Source organism: Microtus pennsylvanicus, chromosome 6 (genome assembly GCF_037038515.1).
Source record: "Microtus pennsylvanicus isolate mMicPen1 chromosome 6, mMicPen1.hap1, whole genome shotgun sequence".
Classification (NCBI taxonomy): Eukaryota; Metazoa; Chordata; class Mammalia; order Rodentia; family Cricetidae; genus Microtus; species Microtus pennsylvanicus.
Window position 1 is genome coordinate 87,192,433 of NC_134584.1, and position 16,787 is coordinate 87,209,219.

Consider the following 16,787-nt stretch of genomic DNA (forward strand, 5'->3'; position numbering starts at 1 on the left):
TATTGTATACATAATAAATATTTAAAAAAAAAACAAAAAACAAGACAAAAATTTAAAATGGGGGGCTGGAGAGATGGCTCAGAGGTTAAGAGCACTGGCTGCTCTTCCAGAGGTCCTGAGTTCAATTCCCAGGAACCACATGGTGATTCACAACCATCTATAATGGGATCTGGTGCCTTCTTCTGGCAGAACACTGTATACTTAATAAAATCTTTAAAAAATAAATAAATAAATTTAAAATGGGGCCAAGCACGGTAGCACACACCTTTACTCCCAAGGCAGAAGCAGAGGAATCACTGTTGAGTTCAAGGACACCTTATTGCTGGGTGGTGGTGCACACCTTTAATCCCAACACTTGGGAGGCAGGGGCAGGTGGATCTCAGTGAGCTCAAGGCCAGCCTGGTCTACACAGTGAGTTCCAGCAAACTAGGGCTACACAGTGACACTTTGCTTTTAAAAAATTATCAAACTGTACCAATCTAGAAACACCTATTCTGTTTGAAGAGTCAGCTGCCAGCCCTCAGCCACAAAGCACAGCGTTTACTCTGTGAAGAACTTCATTCCTAGGGGTAGGTACACACATTTACTCCTAGAGGCTGCTGGCTGCCTCCAGGCCTCGCTCGTGGAAGTATCTGTGGGGGAGCTGCGGGCGGCAGGTCTGAGGTCCGTGGCTGAAGTAGGATGTGATCTTTCCTGGTTGCTCAGCATCTTCCTCAGCGGCCGAGTCCTCCCTGTGGGGAAAAGGAATGACACTGGCCACTTCCCAAGGAGCTGAGTGAACAAACATGGCCTCCTTCCCTCTTCTGCGCCCCCAGCACGCTCAGGACACGAACCACGTGACACTTTCTGCCTCCTTTTCCAGGATGGCCTGGGCTGTGCTCCAGCTGAACCGGACAAACTGGGGGAAGCCAAACACGGGGTCCACGTGTTTCCTCAACCAGGCTTTCGTCTTGGGATCTAGGGAGAAAGAAGCAATGGTGACTGCACCTGAGTGGCAGGTGACAGCCACGTGCCACCTTCATCCTCAGCTTCTTTACTTTGTTAAGACAGAATTTCACTCTGTAGACCACTGGCTGGTCACCCGCCTGCCTCTGCCTCCAGAATGCTGGGATTAAGGGCATATGTCTTTGGCTTTTTTGAGTACCAAGACACCCCCTCTATCTTAAGTTCCTTTCTGTCCCATGTCCTTTGCATAGGCAGGTGTGGTCTGTCTCCAACCCCCATTCTGTGTCTCATTAGTGCTTAAGAAGTTTTGGGAGTATTTCTGAGACAACTCCCTAAAACACAAGGGTAACAGCCATCAAATTGATTTTTTGTTTGTTTGTTTGGGACAAGGTCTTGCTATGCTGCCCAGGTTAGCCCCAAACTTGTGATCCTCCTGCTCCTGATAAGAATTTAAAAAAAAAGAATTTGTCCATGATGAGCAAATATTCTGCCACTGAGGTATAAACCAGCCTCAAGTCGCCGAATCCTCGCAGCAGCCCACATTTGGGGAGCGGGTGTGCAAGTATTCCTGTCCATAATGGAGGAGACTGGAGTCTCATAATGGAAAGAGTATGAAATGAATCTGTGCTCCAACTCCTTCCATTTGCTTTTGTTTGCTTGCTTTGGTTCTTCAAGACAGGGTTTCTCTATGTAGCCCAGGCTGACTGCAAACTCATACAGATCCACCTGCCTCTGCCTCCTGAGTGCTGAGATCAAAGGTGTGTACCATCGCCCAATTTTATTTTCTTCTTTTTTTAAATCTTTCTGGTTTGTCAGACAGGGTTTCTCTTTGTAGTCCTGGCTGTTTGGGAACTCACTTTATAGACCAGGGTGGCCTCAAACTCAAAGAGATGAGCCCGTCTCTGCTTCCTGAGTGCTGATATTAAAGGCTTGTGCCACCACCGCCAGGCTTAATGTTTATTTTAAAGTGTATGTATGTGTGTCTGTGTGTATGAATGCATGTGTCCTTGGAGGCCATTGGCTTCCCTAGAGCTGAAGTTACAGTTATGAGCTGCCCAGTGTGGGTACTGGGAACTGAATTCTCATCCTCAGCAAGAGCAGCCAAGTACTCTTAGCTACTGAACCATCTGTACAGACCTCATTTTGATTTTTGAAAATATTTCCTTTTATTTTACATATGTGCACCATGTGTTTTGCAGGCATGAGACATGCACATGGCACACAGATATATATGCTGGCAAACCACCCATACATATAAAATAGAATTTTGTTTTGCCTTTTGAGACAGGGTCTTTATATAGCTCTAGCTGTTGTGAAGCTCACTATGTAGACCAGGATGGCCTCAAACTCAGAGATCCTCCTACCTCTGCCTCCAGAGTATTATAAAAAGAAGACCCTCAGCTCACCATTGGGATAGCCTGAGCCATAGTCAGAGTCCAGATCCTTCAAACTCTCCACAAATTGCCAGTTCTTCACAGCCTGGTCTCGAGCCACCTGCAGGCAAGACAGGAAGTAGTTTAGTGTCTCCTTCCTCATGGGAGTCGTGCCTGTCCCTACACAGGGGAGATGCTGGAAATGGGCCTTGGCCAGCAGGATGCTAACCTTGGCAAAGATGCTGGCAGCACTGACCACAGGGAACAGGGAATCTGCCTTGGCCTTGACTGTCACCTCTATCCCTGGAAAGCGTTGTTGCAGTCGAGCCTGGTATGTCTCTGGCATTCCCACGGTGTCCACAAATACCTGCCACGGTGACAGAAACGCAGTCATCATCTAACTGACAGCAGAAAAGACAACTGTAAAGCACACAGTCTCCTGCTCTGTGAGGACCAAACCCACTTCCTAGCACTAAGCTGCCAGCCCAGCATTGCTCATCTTATGGTGTACGGGTGTTCTGTCTGCATGCGTGTCTGTGTGTGCATTTGCCTGGTGCCTGCAGAGGCCAGAAGAGGGCGTCAGATCCCTTGGAGCTGTACTTACAGTTTTAGTCACTGAGAGCTAAAGAACTGAACACAGATCTGTAAGAGCAGCAAGTGCTCTCAGCTGTTGAGCCATCTTTCCAGCCCCACAATTTTTTTTTCTTTTTCAAGGGACAGTTTCGCTGTAGCTTTGGAGCCTGTCCTGGAACTCACTCCGTAGACTAGGTTGACCTTGAACTTACAGAGCTCTGCCTGCCTCTGCCTCCCAAATGTTGGGATTAAAGGTGTGCGCCTCCACCGACTGGCCAGCCACACAATTTTTTTAAAAAATTATTTATCAGGGTTAAGGATAGCTCAATTATAAGACTGCCTCTTACTACACGAGCAGCTCTTTCCGCCCCACCCACAGCACTGTTTAAAACATTGGTCTCAATCTTCCTTTAACACAGCTCCTCATGTGGGGACCCCAACCATAAAATTATTTTGTTGCTACTTTCTAACTGTAATTTTGCTGTTATGAATTGTAATATAAATATCTGATATGCAGGATATCTGATAAATGACCCCTCAAAGGGATTGCAACCCAGATTGAGAACCACTGACCTAAAACAAGATATACTTTCCCTAAGCATGCGACAGGCTTGAGCACTTAGTGCGCACCATTATTCTAGGGGCTGAGGACAAGGCAGCAAATACCCTACATTAGAATCCTTGCATTTGGGCTGGGGATATGGCTCAGCAGGTAGAGTGCTTGCCTAGAACACTCAAAGCCTCCATTCCATCCCCAGGACCTAGCTTTGGTAGCATAGGCCTGTCCTCCTAGCACTTAGAAAACGGAGGTAGAGATCAGAAGCTCAAGGGATAACTGCATATGGAGTTGGAGGACATGCTGAGCTACACGATATCCCTCAAAATCAAAAAGGGGTTAGAAAGATGGCTCAGTAGTCAAGAGCATTTGCTATTCTCAGGGGACCTGGCTTCAGTTCCAACAGCCACATGGTGGCTCAAAACTGTTTGTAACTCTGGGGCTGGAGAGATGGCTCAGTGGTTAAGAGCATTGCCTGCTCTTCCAAAGGTCCTGAGTTCAATTCCCAGCAACCACATGGTGGCTCACAACCATCTGTAATGGGGTCTGGTGCCCTCTTCTGGCCTGCAGGCACACACACAGGCAGAATATTGTATACATAACAAATAAATAAATAAATATTTTTAAAAAAATTGTAACTCTAATTGCAGGAGATCTGATACCTTCTTCTGACATCCAGTGGGCACCATACATGCATGTGACATACATACATATGTGCAAACAGCCACACACATAATCTTTTAAGTTCATTAAATTAAAAAAAACCTACATTTCACTGAGACTGTCTGCTTTGCAAAAAGCAGGGCAGAGGGGGCCATCTAAAAGTGGGCCCACTGAGAAAACTGGATGGGATGGATTCCCAGGTATAGGGTGGACCCTGACACAGGATAGAAGCCAGAACAAGTGGAACTGTGGAATCACTCTGGACCATTGGAGACTTAGAATAGGGAGGTTGGGGCATATATTTAGGGCAGGACTAATCAAAATAAAATCTGGTTCTAATGCTGAATTTGCCAACTAAACTTTTCCTGAAGGAAATCTTATTCACTTTTTGTAGTATGTGTGTGCACACACACACACATGCCAGGCTGTGGAAGTCAGAAGACATTGAAGAAGCCAGTTCTCCCTCATGAGGCTTGAACTCAGATTGCCAGGGGTTCTTTTTTTTTTAAAAAAAAAGATTTATTTATTTATTATATATACTGTATTCTGCACCAGATCTCATTCCAGATGGTTGTGAGCCACCATGTGGTTGCTGGGAATTGAACTCAGGACCTTCGGAAGAACAGGCAGTGCTCCTAACCTCTGAGCCATCTCTCCAGCCCATGCCAGGGGTTCTTATGCACTGAACCACCCTGATGCTGGAGAGTAGGCCCAGGTGCTAGAGCATGCTCGGCACAGCGCTACTGCTCACCTGCAATGCTGACCCTCATTTCCCTTCCATCCATCGTGTGTATGCATGTGCAACGGTGCACGTGTGCCCCAGCGTGCCAGGTGACAGGTGCGTGAACATTCAGGAGGAAGCTGGAAGTCACAGTCAGCGCCTTTCCTCAATTGCTCTTCAAAAGTCCTATATAGCCAGGCTACAGGGTGGTGGTGTGCACCTTTAGTCCCAACTGATTTTTAAAAATTACTTTTTTTCTTATTTTAATAGGACTAGAGGAATGGCTCAGAAGTTAAGAACACTTCTCTAGATGACCCAGGCTCAGCTTCCAGCGCCCAAATAGTGGCTCACAACTGTTTCTAGTTCCAGGGGATCCCACATCTTCTTTCGGCCTCTGCGGGCATCAGGCACTTACATAGCATACACACATACATGCAGGCAAAACACCCATATATGAATAAATATTTAAAATAAACTTTTCGACATTTGTTATGTTGGAGGGAATAAACTCCCACTGCATCAAGATCACAGAATATCGCTGGGAATCAGCTCTTCTACCATACGGAAAATCAAACTCGGGTCAGGCTGGGTCGCAAGCCTCCTTACTAAGCCATCTTAACAGCCCTTAATTCCTTTCTGTTTAAATAACTGATATGTACTTTAATTTCTTTTTTAAAATGTTATATGTTGGGGCTGGAGAGATGGCTCAGTGTGTTTAGGAGTACTGACTGCTTTTCCGGAGGACCTGGGTTCAATTCCCAGCACCCACATGGTGGCTCCCAACTGTCTGTAATTCCAGTTCTAGGGGAGCCAATGCACATAAAGTAAAAAAAAAAAAAATTATGTGGGGGCTGGAGAGATGGCTCAGCAGTTAAGAGCACTGGCTGCTCTTCCAAAGGTCCTGAGTTCAATTCCCAGCAACCACATGGTGGCTCACAGCCATCTGTAATGAGACCTGGTGCCCCCTTCTGGTGTGCAGGTGTACATGGAAGGAATGTTGCATACCTAATAAATAATAAATAAATCTTTAAAAAAAAATTATGTGTATGGGTGTGTTGCTTGAGGAGGCCAAACAAGGGCATAGGCTGCCTGGAACTGGAGTTAGAATGTTTGTGTGGGAGCCACCCTGTGGTTGCTGGGACTCCAACCCAGGTCCTCTGGAATAGCTGCCAAAACTTCCATCTCTCTAGCCCCTTCTTTTTTTTTTTTTTTTTTGAGACAGGGCTTCTCTGTGTAGCCTTGGATATCCTGGAACTCAGTTTGTAGACCAGGCTGGTCTCGAACTCACAGACATCCACTTGACTCTGCACCACCACTCCAACTGTTTACTATAGCCTGGCTCTAGGGTGACTTTTGAAGAACAACCGAGGAAAATCCCTGACTGTGACCTTTGGCTTCCACCTGAATGAACGTGTACATTTTTATTTATTTGTTTGTTTGCCTAACTTATTTATTTTGAGGCAAGGTCTCTGACTAGACCTGGAGCTCCTCAATTCACCTAGACTGGCTAGCCAGCAAGACCCTAAGATCTTCCTTCATCCTGGCATCGGGATGACAGGTTCATGTCACCGTGCCTGGCTTTACACTGGGGGCTATGGATCCAAAGGAAGGTTTTAGACAGAGTCTCACTATGATGGCTGTCCTGGAACTCAAGAGATCGGCCTGCCTCTGCCTCCTGAGTGCCACCATGGCTTTTCACACCCATGCCTCTGCAACAGGCATGTAGCAACTAAGACATGGAGGGTCTCCATGTATGCCCTGAAGTCACAATTCTCCTCCGCTATGTCCAGCCTTATGATTTAAAACAAACAAACAAAAAACAAAACAGGGTTCCAGGTGGTACAGGCTGACACCAACTCACTCTGGAGCTAAGGGTGGCTGGCCTTAAAATCTTAATCCTCCTGTCTCCACTTCCTAATTGCTACAACTCCGATTTCAAGCGATGCTGGGATGGAAGCCGGGACTTCATGCACGCTAGGCAAACAGTCTACCAACTATGTCCCCAGCTTCAATTTTTTTAAAGCCCCTTTCACCAGAAGGTCACCAAAGGGCTGTGACCCAACAGCTCACCTGGGTGACATTCACACCCTGATCCAGCGCATACTGTATCAGCCCGGCAGCTGTATCATGGGACAGGGAGTTGAGGTTGTACTTGACCCTGTGGTAAGGGACAGAGCTTAGCCGACACCATCCGAGATGCAGAACCCGGCCAATCTGTGTTGGTCGTTGGTCGCTCTTCCCCTACCTATGCAGGGGCCCCTTACCGCCCAAGCATGCTGGTAGAGATCAGGTTTGGAGACAGAATGTCCAAAGCCCATCCCACAAAGTCTCCATCCTCCTCCATTTTCGCAAAGAGCCTCTCCCGCTCGTTCTCTGTCAAGGTCTTTGAATCTGAGAAGTTAAAGAAAAAAAAGCGGGGGGGGGGGGGAGCAGTTCGCTGGGTCTTTCAGTTCCTGCTTCCCCCCCTCCATCTCACCTGCGCCCCTGCATATACCCCGGAACCCCAAATGCAGACATTCAGCACAGGCTCACCTGCCACTTTCAGGCCTTCAAGATCTGTCAGGCGGGACAGCGGGCAGTAACAGATGGCGTAGACCATGGGGCCTTGGGAGGGAAGTCAGATTTCTAAGAGCGGGGTACCAACCAGTGAACACCTAAAAGCCGCCTGCCTTGTTCCATCACCACCACGACCCAAGGACATCCCACTATCACTCCTGGGTCTCAAGGCCGTGCTCGATCCCCACTCCCACGTCCCTGCAATCTACACCCCTTTCACAACGCGCCTCCCGGCCTGCGGCCCTGGGGGCGCACCAAGCACCGGGCCCCGGCCCGCTTCATCCACGCCCAGGACGCACGGCTCCTTGAGGCACACGGCGGGTACAGGAGAGCTCAGGCGACAGCGGCCCGTATTGTCCCTTTCCAGCTCGCTGAGATCCATGCCGCCTCAGCGACAGCCAAAAGCTGCAGAAAACAATTTTGCAGGCGCAAGTCCCAGCGCGCGTTTTCCGCAAGTCCGGTTGCCGCTCTCGATGCCGACCAATCGACGTGCAGGACCCGCCTCCGACGCACCCGTCGGCGTGGTTGTCGACGCGCGCGACGCTGTCGCCGCTGCTGTGCTCTCTTCTGGGAATTGTAGTCCGCGAGAGCTACCACTAAGGGGGCGGTTTGTAGTCGGGGATGGGCGGGGTCACTTTGCAAGCTCCGCCCCGTTGCTGCTGGAACCAGGCTCTCAGTGACTGATGTAAAGAGAAATAAAGAGGAAATTAAGATGCAGTTCACTTGACTGTTTTTTTTTTTGCAGTTTCTTGTTTGTTTGTTTGAGACAGTTTCTTATGAAGCCCAGGTTGCCTCCCCTGAAGTCACTACGTGGCCTAGGATGACTTTCTACTCATAATGCCTCCTCTCTACCTTCGGGATGATGAGGTTACCACCCCACATTCAGCGGACTTTTTTTTTTTTTTTTTTTGGTTTTTGGGCTTTTCGAGACAGGGTTTCTCTGTGGCTTTGGAGCCTGTCCTGGAACTAGCGCTGTAGACCAGGCTGGTCTCGAACTCACAGAGATCTGCCTGCCTCTGCCTCCCAAGTGCTGGGATTAAAGGCGTGCGCCACAGCGGACTTTTTTGAGACTTAATAGATATTAAGTATCAGCCAGGCGGTGATGGTGCACACCTTTAATTCCAGCACTCGGAGGTAGAGGCAGGTGGATCTTTGGGTTTGAGGCCAGCCTGGTCTGCAGAGCTAGTTCCAGAACAGCCATGGCTACACAGAGAAACCCTGTCTGAAAGAAGAATAAACCTAACAAAATGACAAAAGATCAAATATCATTGCACTCTCGGAGTCTTGGCCTCACTGGGTCCTAGTTTTTTGTTGTTGTTGTTTTTTGTTTTTGTTTTTCCCAGCAACTCACTTGTCTCCCTGGCTGGCCTTGAACTCACAGAGATACGCCTGTGTTTGCCTCCTCAGCGCCAACACACTCCACATTCTCCACATCATCTATGCTCCTAGTACTAGGTGTCCCAGATTTAACAGGGCTCAGGCCTTCTGACTCCAATTTCCCAAAACCCGCGTTAATAGTTCTCAAGGACCCTGCTGCCTCCAGGACCTGTCCCATAATACATCTCACTGAAGCAAAGCCGTCTCTACCACCATTATAGATTCCAGGCCCCGGCAGATTCCCATTTAAGGTTTGCACACACCATGCAGGCTTCTTTCTCCCTTCCCTCCCCCACCCCTCCCCCCTTCTCCTGCTCTTCCCTAATTTAAAGAAGCCCACATCTCCCAGACCTCTCTGCTAATTCAATCACACTCCTCTGTTGTTCCCTTCCTCAGTGGGACACATGGCCTTTTGTGTGGAATCTTGTTTCTCATCAGTCACGGTCCATCCTCTGAGTTCCGGTTCCTCTATCACGTGCCTCTCTGGTGCCACCTTCTTCTCTTCAACCCTTTCCTTTTCTGCTTTTTTGTTTCTTATTGGTTTGGTTTTGGTTTTTTTGAGACAGGGTTTCTCTGTAGCTTTGGAGTCTATCCTGGAACTAGCTCTTGTAGACTAGGCTGGCCTCGAACTCACAAAGATCCGCCCGCCTGTGCCTCCCAAGTGCTGGGATTAATGGTGTGCGCCACCACTGCCTGGCTGTGCTTTTGTTTTGAAGACAAGGTTTCCTGTGGCCTTAAATGTCCTGCCCTTGCTATCTATGTAGCCCAGGTTGATCTTGAACTCTTGATCCTGCTGCTTCTGTCTCGGGCACCTTAATCACAGTTGTGCACCACCAACAAGGTTCGCCCCTACCCACATTTCCTACCTTCCCCCTGGCTATCAGAAAGACGCCTGTGTTCAAAGTCAGCTGCCTGCTCCCCCACCAGCCTAAAGCCTCAGACTTTGGGCCCAAGTGTTCATTTCACGCCAGCCCTACCTCACTTTTTCTCTCCCTGCCTACTCCTGGGTCCTCTGGGTCTCTGGCTTCTCTGCGCCTCCCCAACTGCTCACCTCTGCTCAGATCCTCCAGTCGCAGTCCATCGGTCTGCAAGACGAACAATCCCGTTGCCGGCAGGGCCTCAACTGTACCAGGTTCTCCCGGTCCATGAACACAGGGACCGGCGCTGTGCCCTGCACCTGACGGCTGCGCTCCTGTTTGCCCAGATCGCAGAAACAACGCCACTCTCCCCACGGGCCTAGGACGGACTCTTCCACTACTGAAGAAGGAAGGTGGACATGAAAACCCAGTTGGGGAAATTAGCCTCCACACAGTTGACTTGTCCAGGGAGGGACAGAGATAAGGAACCTAATGACAGCTGGCGTTTGGAGACTTTACTGCCTCTGTGTGGTGGTGAGAGCTAGGAGAGCAAGCCACCTGTCAGGCTGACAAACATGAACTGCCCACAGCTGCAAACCGATACCCCCCAATCTGTGCCAGCCTGCTCAGCTGGGAGTATGGACACTCTGTCCTCCTTCACACCTGACAACCAAAGTTGACTCTTATCCTAAGGGACTTCATTAGGCCGACCCAGCAGGCGCACAGCCTCCTGACAGGCAGGGCTAACAGAGGGTGAGATAAATGACTCAGTGAGGGCAGTTAAATCCCCTGCTGCTGCCTGCCTGCCTGGCTAACTTGTAGCAACGAAGTAGTTTTTTATGCTCAGGAGCAGCTATGAAGTTTTTTTTTTGTTTGTTTGTTTTTTCACTGTTGTGCTAAAGATAAGTGTAAGATTTAATCCAGGGCTCACACACTCTGGTCAAATGCACTACCTCCTCCCCCGACCTACACTTTTTTTTTAATATTTATTTATTATGTATACAATATTCTGTCTGTGTGTATGCCTGCAGGCCAGAAGAGGGCACCAGACCTCTTTACAGATGGTTGTGAGCCACCATGTGGTCGCTGGGAATTGAACTCAGGACCTTTGGAAGAGCAGGCAATGCTCTTAACCACTGAGCCATCTCTCCAGCCCCCCACCTACACTTTTACAGGACTCTTTTTTCTTCCTCCCTCCCTCCCTCCCTCCCTTCTTCCCTTCCCTCCTTTCTTGCCAGAGTCTCATGTACTCCAAGTTGGCCTCCAATTCCCTTGGTAGCCAAAGATGACTCTGAACTTCAGATCCCCTGACTCCAGTTCCGAAAGTTAGGATTGCAGGTGTGTACTGCTATAGGGTAGTGGATTCTGCAGTGTTGGGGAAGGAACAGGACTTCATGCTGGCTGGGCCAAGGGCTCCTCCGTCTGAGCTACCAGCACAACACTAAGCCTTATCACCACTCCTTACTGATACTTCTGCGTGTGGAGATAAACTCAGCCTGGTGCCTCATACCCTTCCTCAACAGATCTTTGCCAAATGACTCTCAGCTTTTCCCGTCCTCCCCTGAGGCCTTTTGGCCTTTGCTTTTGTTCCCTCTTCCTGGGACACTGTCGCCCAATCTCTGTAATTTTGACCCTGCCGGTCATTCCGGCTGAATGGGTTGCTACCATCCTCACCACACCTTTGCTGACATCTCAGGCTGCCTGGGCCAGTTTCCATCTCCGTCTCCACCCTTCCTAGCACCGTGTTTATAGGTTGTTTATTGTCTCTTGATGCTCTGCTCCTGACCGTCAGTGTCTATTACATAGATCAGACCACCAAGGAAGCTGCCGGGTAAAATTTTCAGTATAGTGAAACGAAACAAATCAAAAACAACCCACAGATGAGAAACTCAAAGAAAAGCGGCCAGTCCCAGAGGACAGGCCTGTGTTGAGCTGGGCAGAGTCAGCACCGGAGGAGCTGTGTGTAGGGAGCTGGCTAAGTAAGGCTTCTGGGGGCACCTTTTGAAATTGTCACTCCCGCCACCTTCAAGTTTACCCTTTTTTCGCTGCAACCTCAGCAACTCCCAGGTATCACTTGTGCCCTGCTGGCCAAAATACTGGTAGTCCGGGTCGTCCTGAGTAGAGGACACCAGTCCCAGAAGCACTAGATGTGGGAGCAGTAGAGCCAGTCGGCTCCGGGCCATGCCCGGACTCCAACCGACCCCAACGCGCCCCGGCGGCTCGGGACCGCGCGGAGCCCACAGCACAGACCATCCCGGGGTCCGCAAGGGCACACCCCACCCATCTCCCTTGTGCAAGCGCGTGAACCGGTCCTCGCGCTCCCCCTCTGCAGGCGCAGTGGATCCGACCGCGGAGCTGTCCCGCCCACCTTCCCCTGCCCTGCTTCCTGTGGTTTGGGCCGCGCATAAAAAGCTCTAGGGCCTAGGACTCATTTGGCTCTGAGATCTCTGTTTTCTGTGTCCTGTCGTGTCTGGTCGTCCGTGTGTCCGGATCTTGCCCACGCAGGTATGGAAACCCAGAGTGCACACGAATAGGAGGCGCCCCATTGGTGCGGTTCTGGGTCTATTACTACCTCCTTGCTGAAGTTCTTTGTTTTTCGTGCTCTATGGTGGCCGCCTTTGTCCTTGCAGGGGTGGGGGTGATGGGATGGAGGGGGGTGGAGGCCGACTCAAGGCTGGAGCCCTGGCTTGCAGGCCGTAGCGCCGCTAAGCTCACAGGCTCGCCATCCCGTTCTGAAACTAAGGGCTCACGACCCTTCCTTCTCCCGTGCTTGGGCTGACTCAGGTGGCAGCGGTGACCCCATCACTTGGGCCCTGTTTTTGGGGGGGGGGGGAGGCGGGTCTCCTGAGTCCTTGCAGACCTTGTTCTGGAAGGGTGAATACGAGTACTGCTGTTTCCACTTCTCGTACTCAGTGTCTGGGCTCAGCCCCCAGAGTGACCTTGGGAAAGCCAGACAAAGGGTCTTTTGCGGCACTGAGCAGCCTTGCGTTGTGGGTGTCTTCTTTCAGCCATGGCATCCGGCAACGCGTGCATCGGAAAGCCGGCCCCCGATTTCACGGCCACCGCGGTGGTGGATGGCGCCTTCAAGGAAGTCAAGCTTTCGGACTACAGAGGTGAAGCTGCCCGGAGGGGAACCAGGTGGGGATAGGGTAATATGAAAGGGACTTGGACTAACTTTTCTTCCGGTCTCCTCTTCCCTAGGGAAGTACGTGGTCCTCTTTTTCTACCCGCTGGACTTCACTTTCGTGTGCCCCACGGAGATCATCGCTTTTAGCAACCACGCTGAGGACTTTCGAAAGCTGGGTTGCGAGGTGCTCGGAGTGTCCGTGGACTCTCAGTTCACCCACCTGGCGTGGTATGGGTCTGCGCGGGGGAGCGGGTGCAGAGATGTAGGAAAGCCCAAGCTATGGGGATAAACTGTCTTCCACCTTCATCTTCTAAAGAATGGAAACAATTAAACCCAAGCCCTTACAAGGATGACGGTAATTAGCGTTTGGCACCTAGTTGGAAGGTGGAGGAAACTGCAGAGGCTTGTGGCTTAGTTCTCAGGAGACAAACTGCGTTGCCCTATTTCATGAAATGGGAAACTCTAGTTCTCAAGAGGATGGGTTGATAGAAAGACCAGAGCTGGATGATGGTGGGAACTCCCCTCCCTACCTCCCTTTTTTCAAAACTAGGAGTCAGTCCAGGGTCTCATTGCTGCAAAGCAAGTGCCCTCCTATTGAGCCCTTATCCCTGCTTTTGGGCAATGGGAACTCTGATGTGGTGTCTCTACTGCAAATTACGGGAGCCCACAGTGAAGCTACTTGAAGATGAAGCTTTATCTGGGGCCATCTCTTCCCAGCTGTGCTGCCTCCACTAGGGTGGGGTGGGTGGAGCTCCTCAGCCATTTTTAAATCCTTTATCTCTTGCTTCCAGTACCCCCACTCAGCCCTTATCACACTGGAGGCCCACGGGGGAGAATTCTGTGCTGGACATCCTAACTCTCCAACCCTGACTCTCTCACCCACAGGATCAACACTCCACGGAAGGAGGGAGGCTTGGGCCCCCTGAACATCCCCCTGCTTGCTGATGTGACTAGAAGCTTGTCCCAGAACTACGGCGTGTTAAAAACTGATGAGGGCATTGCCTACAGGTACAGCGGGGACCTCAGCCCAACTCCAGGAGTCCCATCTCAAAGCTAAAGGGACCACTGTGGCTAATGGGGTGTGTGTGTGTTTCGTTCCCTGGCCCTGGCAGTGGGAGGCTCCAAGCTCCTCACTATAGGCCCTCATGTCTTCAGGGGCCTCTTTATCATCGATGCCAAGGGTGTTCTGCGTCAGATCACAGTCAATGACCTACCGGTGGGACGCTCTGTGGATGAAGCTCTGCGCCTAGTCCAGGCCTTTCAGTATACAGATGAGCACGGGGAAGGTGAGTGAGTGTCCGCAATGGGGAGGCCCTCCTCGGTTCTCAGCTCTGTCCAGCTTGCATACACGAGCTGTCTGCCCTGGCAGCTTTATGGGGTGGATGTCATAGCCCCACACAAGGGCTGGAGAGATGGCTGGAATACTGGCTGCTTTCCCAGAGGACCAGGGTTGGATTCCCAGCACCCACGTGGTAGCTTATAATCATCTGTAATTCCAGTCTCGGGATCTGACCCTCTCTCCTGTAGCAGGCACAAACATGTACACAGGCAAAACAAACACTGGATTTTTTTTTAAGCCCCATACAAAATTCAGTTCTCTGCCTGCGGGGAGTGTCTAGGATGGGGTGGCGATTTGTATACATAGTAAACAAAGCTGAAGAGCTGGGAGCTGGCTGGAGGTATTTGACCTAGGTGTGCTGGGTCGAGCCTGCCATCCCCACACTTGGCAGGAAGTGTCTGAGGCAGGATTAAAGCTAGCCCATGATATAGAATGAGACCTTTTCTTTTTTTTTTTTTGGTTTTTCGAGACAGGGTTTCTCTGTAGCTTTGGAGCCTGTCCTGGAACTCCCTTTGTAGACCAGGCTGGCCTCAAACTCACAGAGATCCATCTGCCTCTGCCTCCCAAGTGCTGGGATTAAAGGCGTGCGTCACCACTGCCCGGCTGAGACCTTTTCTTAAAACAACCAAACGAAAAGGTAAAAAAGTAGAGCACTGACAGGCTTTCAAGCTGGGAATTGGACTTGGTTGAGTGCTTGACTGGCATTCACAAAGCCCTGAGTTCAGTCCCTGTGACAAGATAAAGCTGGGTGTGTGGTGTATGCCCGTAATCCCAGCACTCGAAGCAAAAAGTCAAAAAAAAAAAGGTATTTGAAAAGTGTCCCAAGTTAATCTTAGTCAGGTTAGAGTACACACACACAACACACACACACACACACGAAAAGGTCTCAGTATGCATTGCTGTTGGCCTGGAACTAGCTGTGTAGATCAGCACACATGTTCTCTTGCTAGTGATCAAAGCTTCAAACATACTAGACAGTGCTCCTCCACTGAGCTATACCTGCAGTCCAGTCAGCACCCTGTCATATGGAAGGGACAGCTGACCACAGGTACAAAGTTTGGGGAGGTTAAGGCTGATTGAGTTGAAGGGGAGGAGCGTAGAGACAGGCCTATAATCTCAGCGGTTGGCAGGTGATGCAGGGGGCCAGCTTGGGCTACAGCCAGAGACAGTTTTAAAATCAAAAGGCTCAGGTGTGGTGATACAGCCCAAACCCTGGGGTGGCAGAGGAGGAGGATCTCTGAATGCTTGAGGCCAGCCTGATCTATGGAGAGAGTTGAAGACCAGACAGCTACACCTAGATGTAGAGCCCTGGTTTACAAAAGGCCCAGGGCTCAAACGCCAATACATCAGCAGATAAAATAAAAAGAATTTGCAGCTTAGTGTGGTGATACACATCTGTGATCCCAGCAGTCAGGCTGGGGTCGAGGCCAAAAAATAAACCAGGACAAACAAAACAATAGAACAGAAAAAAGTTTCGCCCAGGAAACCGTCTCGTCTCGCCTCGCCTGCAGTTTGGAACCCTGGCCCTTAGCTCCCAGCCTCTTCCGTGCGGTGCGGCCTAGGCTCTTGCGTGGCCTACTTGTTCCTGGCCTTGGTGGTGGTGCTCAGCCTCACGTGTTCATCCTTGTGTGTTTTTCTAGTCTGTCCTGCTGGCTGGAAGCCCGGCAGTGACACCATCAAGCCCAGTGTGGATGACAGCAAGGAATACTTCTCCAAACACAACTAAGATGGCTAAACATCAGTGATCCGGAGTTCTTGGATCTCGCCCCACCTGGATGTCCTGTGCTGGCCCAGAAAAGACTAGATCCCCCTCCACGGTCTGTGTAGGGGCTGGAGGCTGGGCCAAGGCTTTCTCATTCCCCACCTGGAATCTGGTGAATAGTGACCCCTTGCCCTGAACCCACCCAACTGGGCACATGTCTATAGGAAACCAATAAAGTATTAGGGACAGTGGAATACTGTGTTGGTGTACTCTCTAGCTTGACTCCAACCCCATCTTTACTCTCTGGCCTGTACAAGTGGCTCTGCAATTACTCCTCTTCACCACAAGGTGGAGGCATTACCACATTCATTGCTCGGTACTCCATTCCCCCCTTGACCTGAGAGTAGTGAGATCTGTCTTAAAAGAAAAAAAAAAAAACGGATCTGGCTGTGGTGGCGCACCGCCTTTAACTCTAGCAATCAGAAGGCAGAGGCAGCCGGATCTCTGTGCGTTCGAGACCAGCCTGTTCTATAGAAAAACCCTGCCTCAAAAAAAAAAAAAAAAAAGGAAAAACCAATAATAGGGCTGGAGAGGAGATGGTTTAGCCGTTAAGAGCACTTCTTGCTCTAAACAACCAAAACAGAGGTGGGCAGCTTACTTATGGATCCTGTCTCTGTAGACCTATGCCCGCTTCTTGCCATCAGCCGGAAAGTGCTATTTAACAACGGCGATCGTCAGTGGGTCTCCTCATTGGATGGGAATAAAATCAGATCACCATGTGAGTTCCAGTAGGTGAAGTCCAGGCTCAGTCCCATTTCCATGTAATATTTTGGGCAAGCGAGTGAGACCAAGGTCCTGAGAGAGCCAACGTCGGGAGTCGCAGGGAAGAAGGCGGAGGAGGGTTAGATTGGAGATGGGTGTTTCAGAGGTTCCATCCAGCTGTGTGCACTGAAACAGCTTTGCCATTCTGATGTCCACTTTGATTCCACAGAACAGAC

The 16,787-nt window shown here is 50.2% G+C and overlaps 3 protein-coding genes across 4 annotated transcripts; 1 reads left to right on the forward strand and 2 right to left on the reverse strand.

The window, feature by feature from the left end:
• Positions 1–520: 520 nt before the first annotated feature.
• On the reverse strand, positions 521–7,873 carry Rnaseh2a (ribonuclease H2 subunit A). 2 transcript variants are annotated; one of them, XM_075976731.1, is made up of 8 exons: positions 7,643–7,873; positions 7,364–7,435; positions 7,096–7,222; positions 6,902–6,989; positions 2,548–2,685; positions 2,352–2,439; positions 834–957; positions 521–731 (listed from the first exon to the last, which is right to left on the reverse strand). In XM_075976731.1, exons 1-8 carry the CDS (start codon positions 7,767–7,769, stop codon positions 590–592), a joined length of 906 nt encoding a protein of 301 aa, XP_075832846.1. In that variant the 5' UTR covers positions 7,770–7,873; the 3' UTR covers positions 521–589. The 2 variants fall into 2 exon arrangements, with proteins under 2 accessions (XP_075832846.1, XP_075832847.1); XM_075976732.1 differs by having other exon boundaries at positions 7,687–7,824.
• Positions 7,874–7,937: 64 nt separating this feature from the next.
• Thsd8 (thrombospondin type 1 domain containing 8) lies at positions 7,938–11,804 on the reverse strand. Its single transcript, XM_075976734.1, has 3 exons — positions 11,657–11,804; positions 9,816–10,021; positions 7,938–8,067 (listed from the first exon to the last, which is right to left on the reverse strand). The coding sequence occupies exons 1-2, from the start codon at positions 11,802–11,804 to the stop codon at positions 9,822–9,824; spliced, it is 348 nt and encodes a 115-aa protein (XP_075832849.1). The 3' UTR covers positions 7,938–8,067; positions 9,816–9,821.
• A 46-nt stretch (positions 11,805–11,850) lies between these two features.
• Prdx2 (peroxiredoxin 2) lies at positions 11,851–16,043 on the forward strand. Its single transcript, XM_075976733.1, has 6 exons — positions 11,851–12,126; positions 12,630–12,734; positions 12,823–12,976; positions 13,634–13,756; positions 13,904–14,034; positions 15,728–16,043. The coding sequence occupies exons 2-6, from the start codon at positions 12,632–12,634 to the stop codon at positions 15,811–15,813; spliced, it is 597 nt and encodes a 198-aa protein (XP_075832848.1). The 5' UTR covers positions 11,851–12,126; positions 12,630–12,631; the 3' UTR covers positions 15,814–16,043.
• Positions 16,044–16,787: the final 744 nt, after the last annotated feature.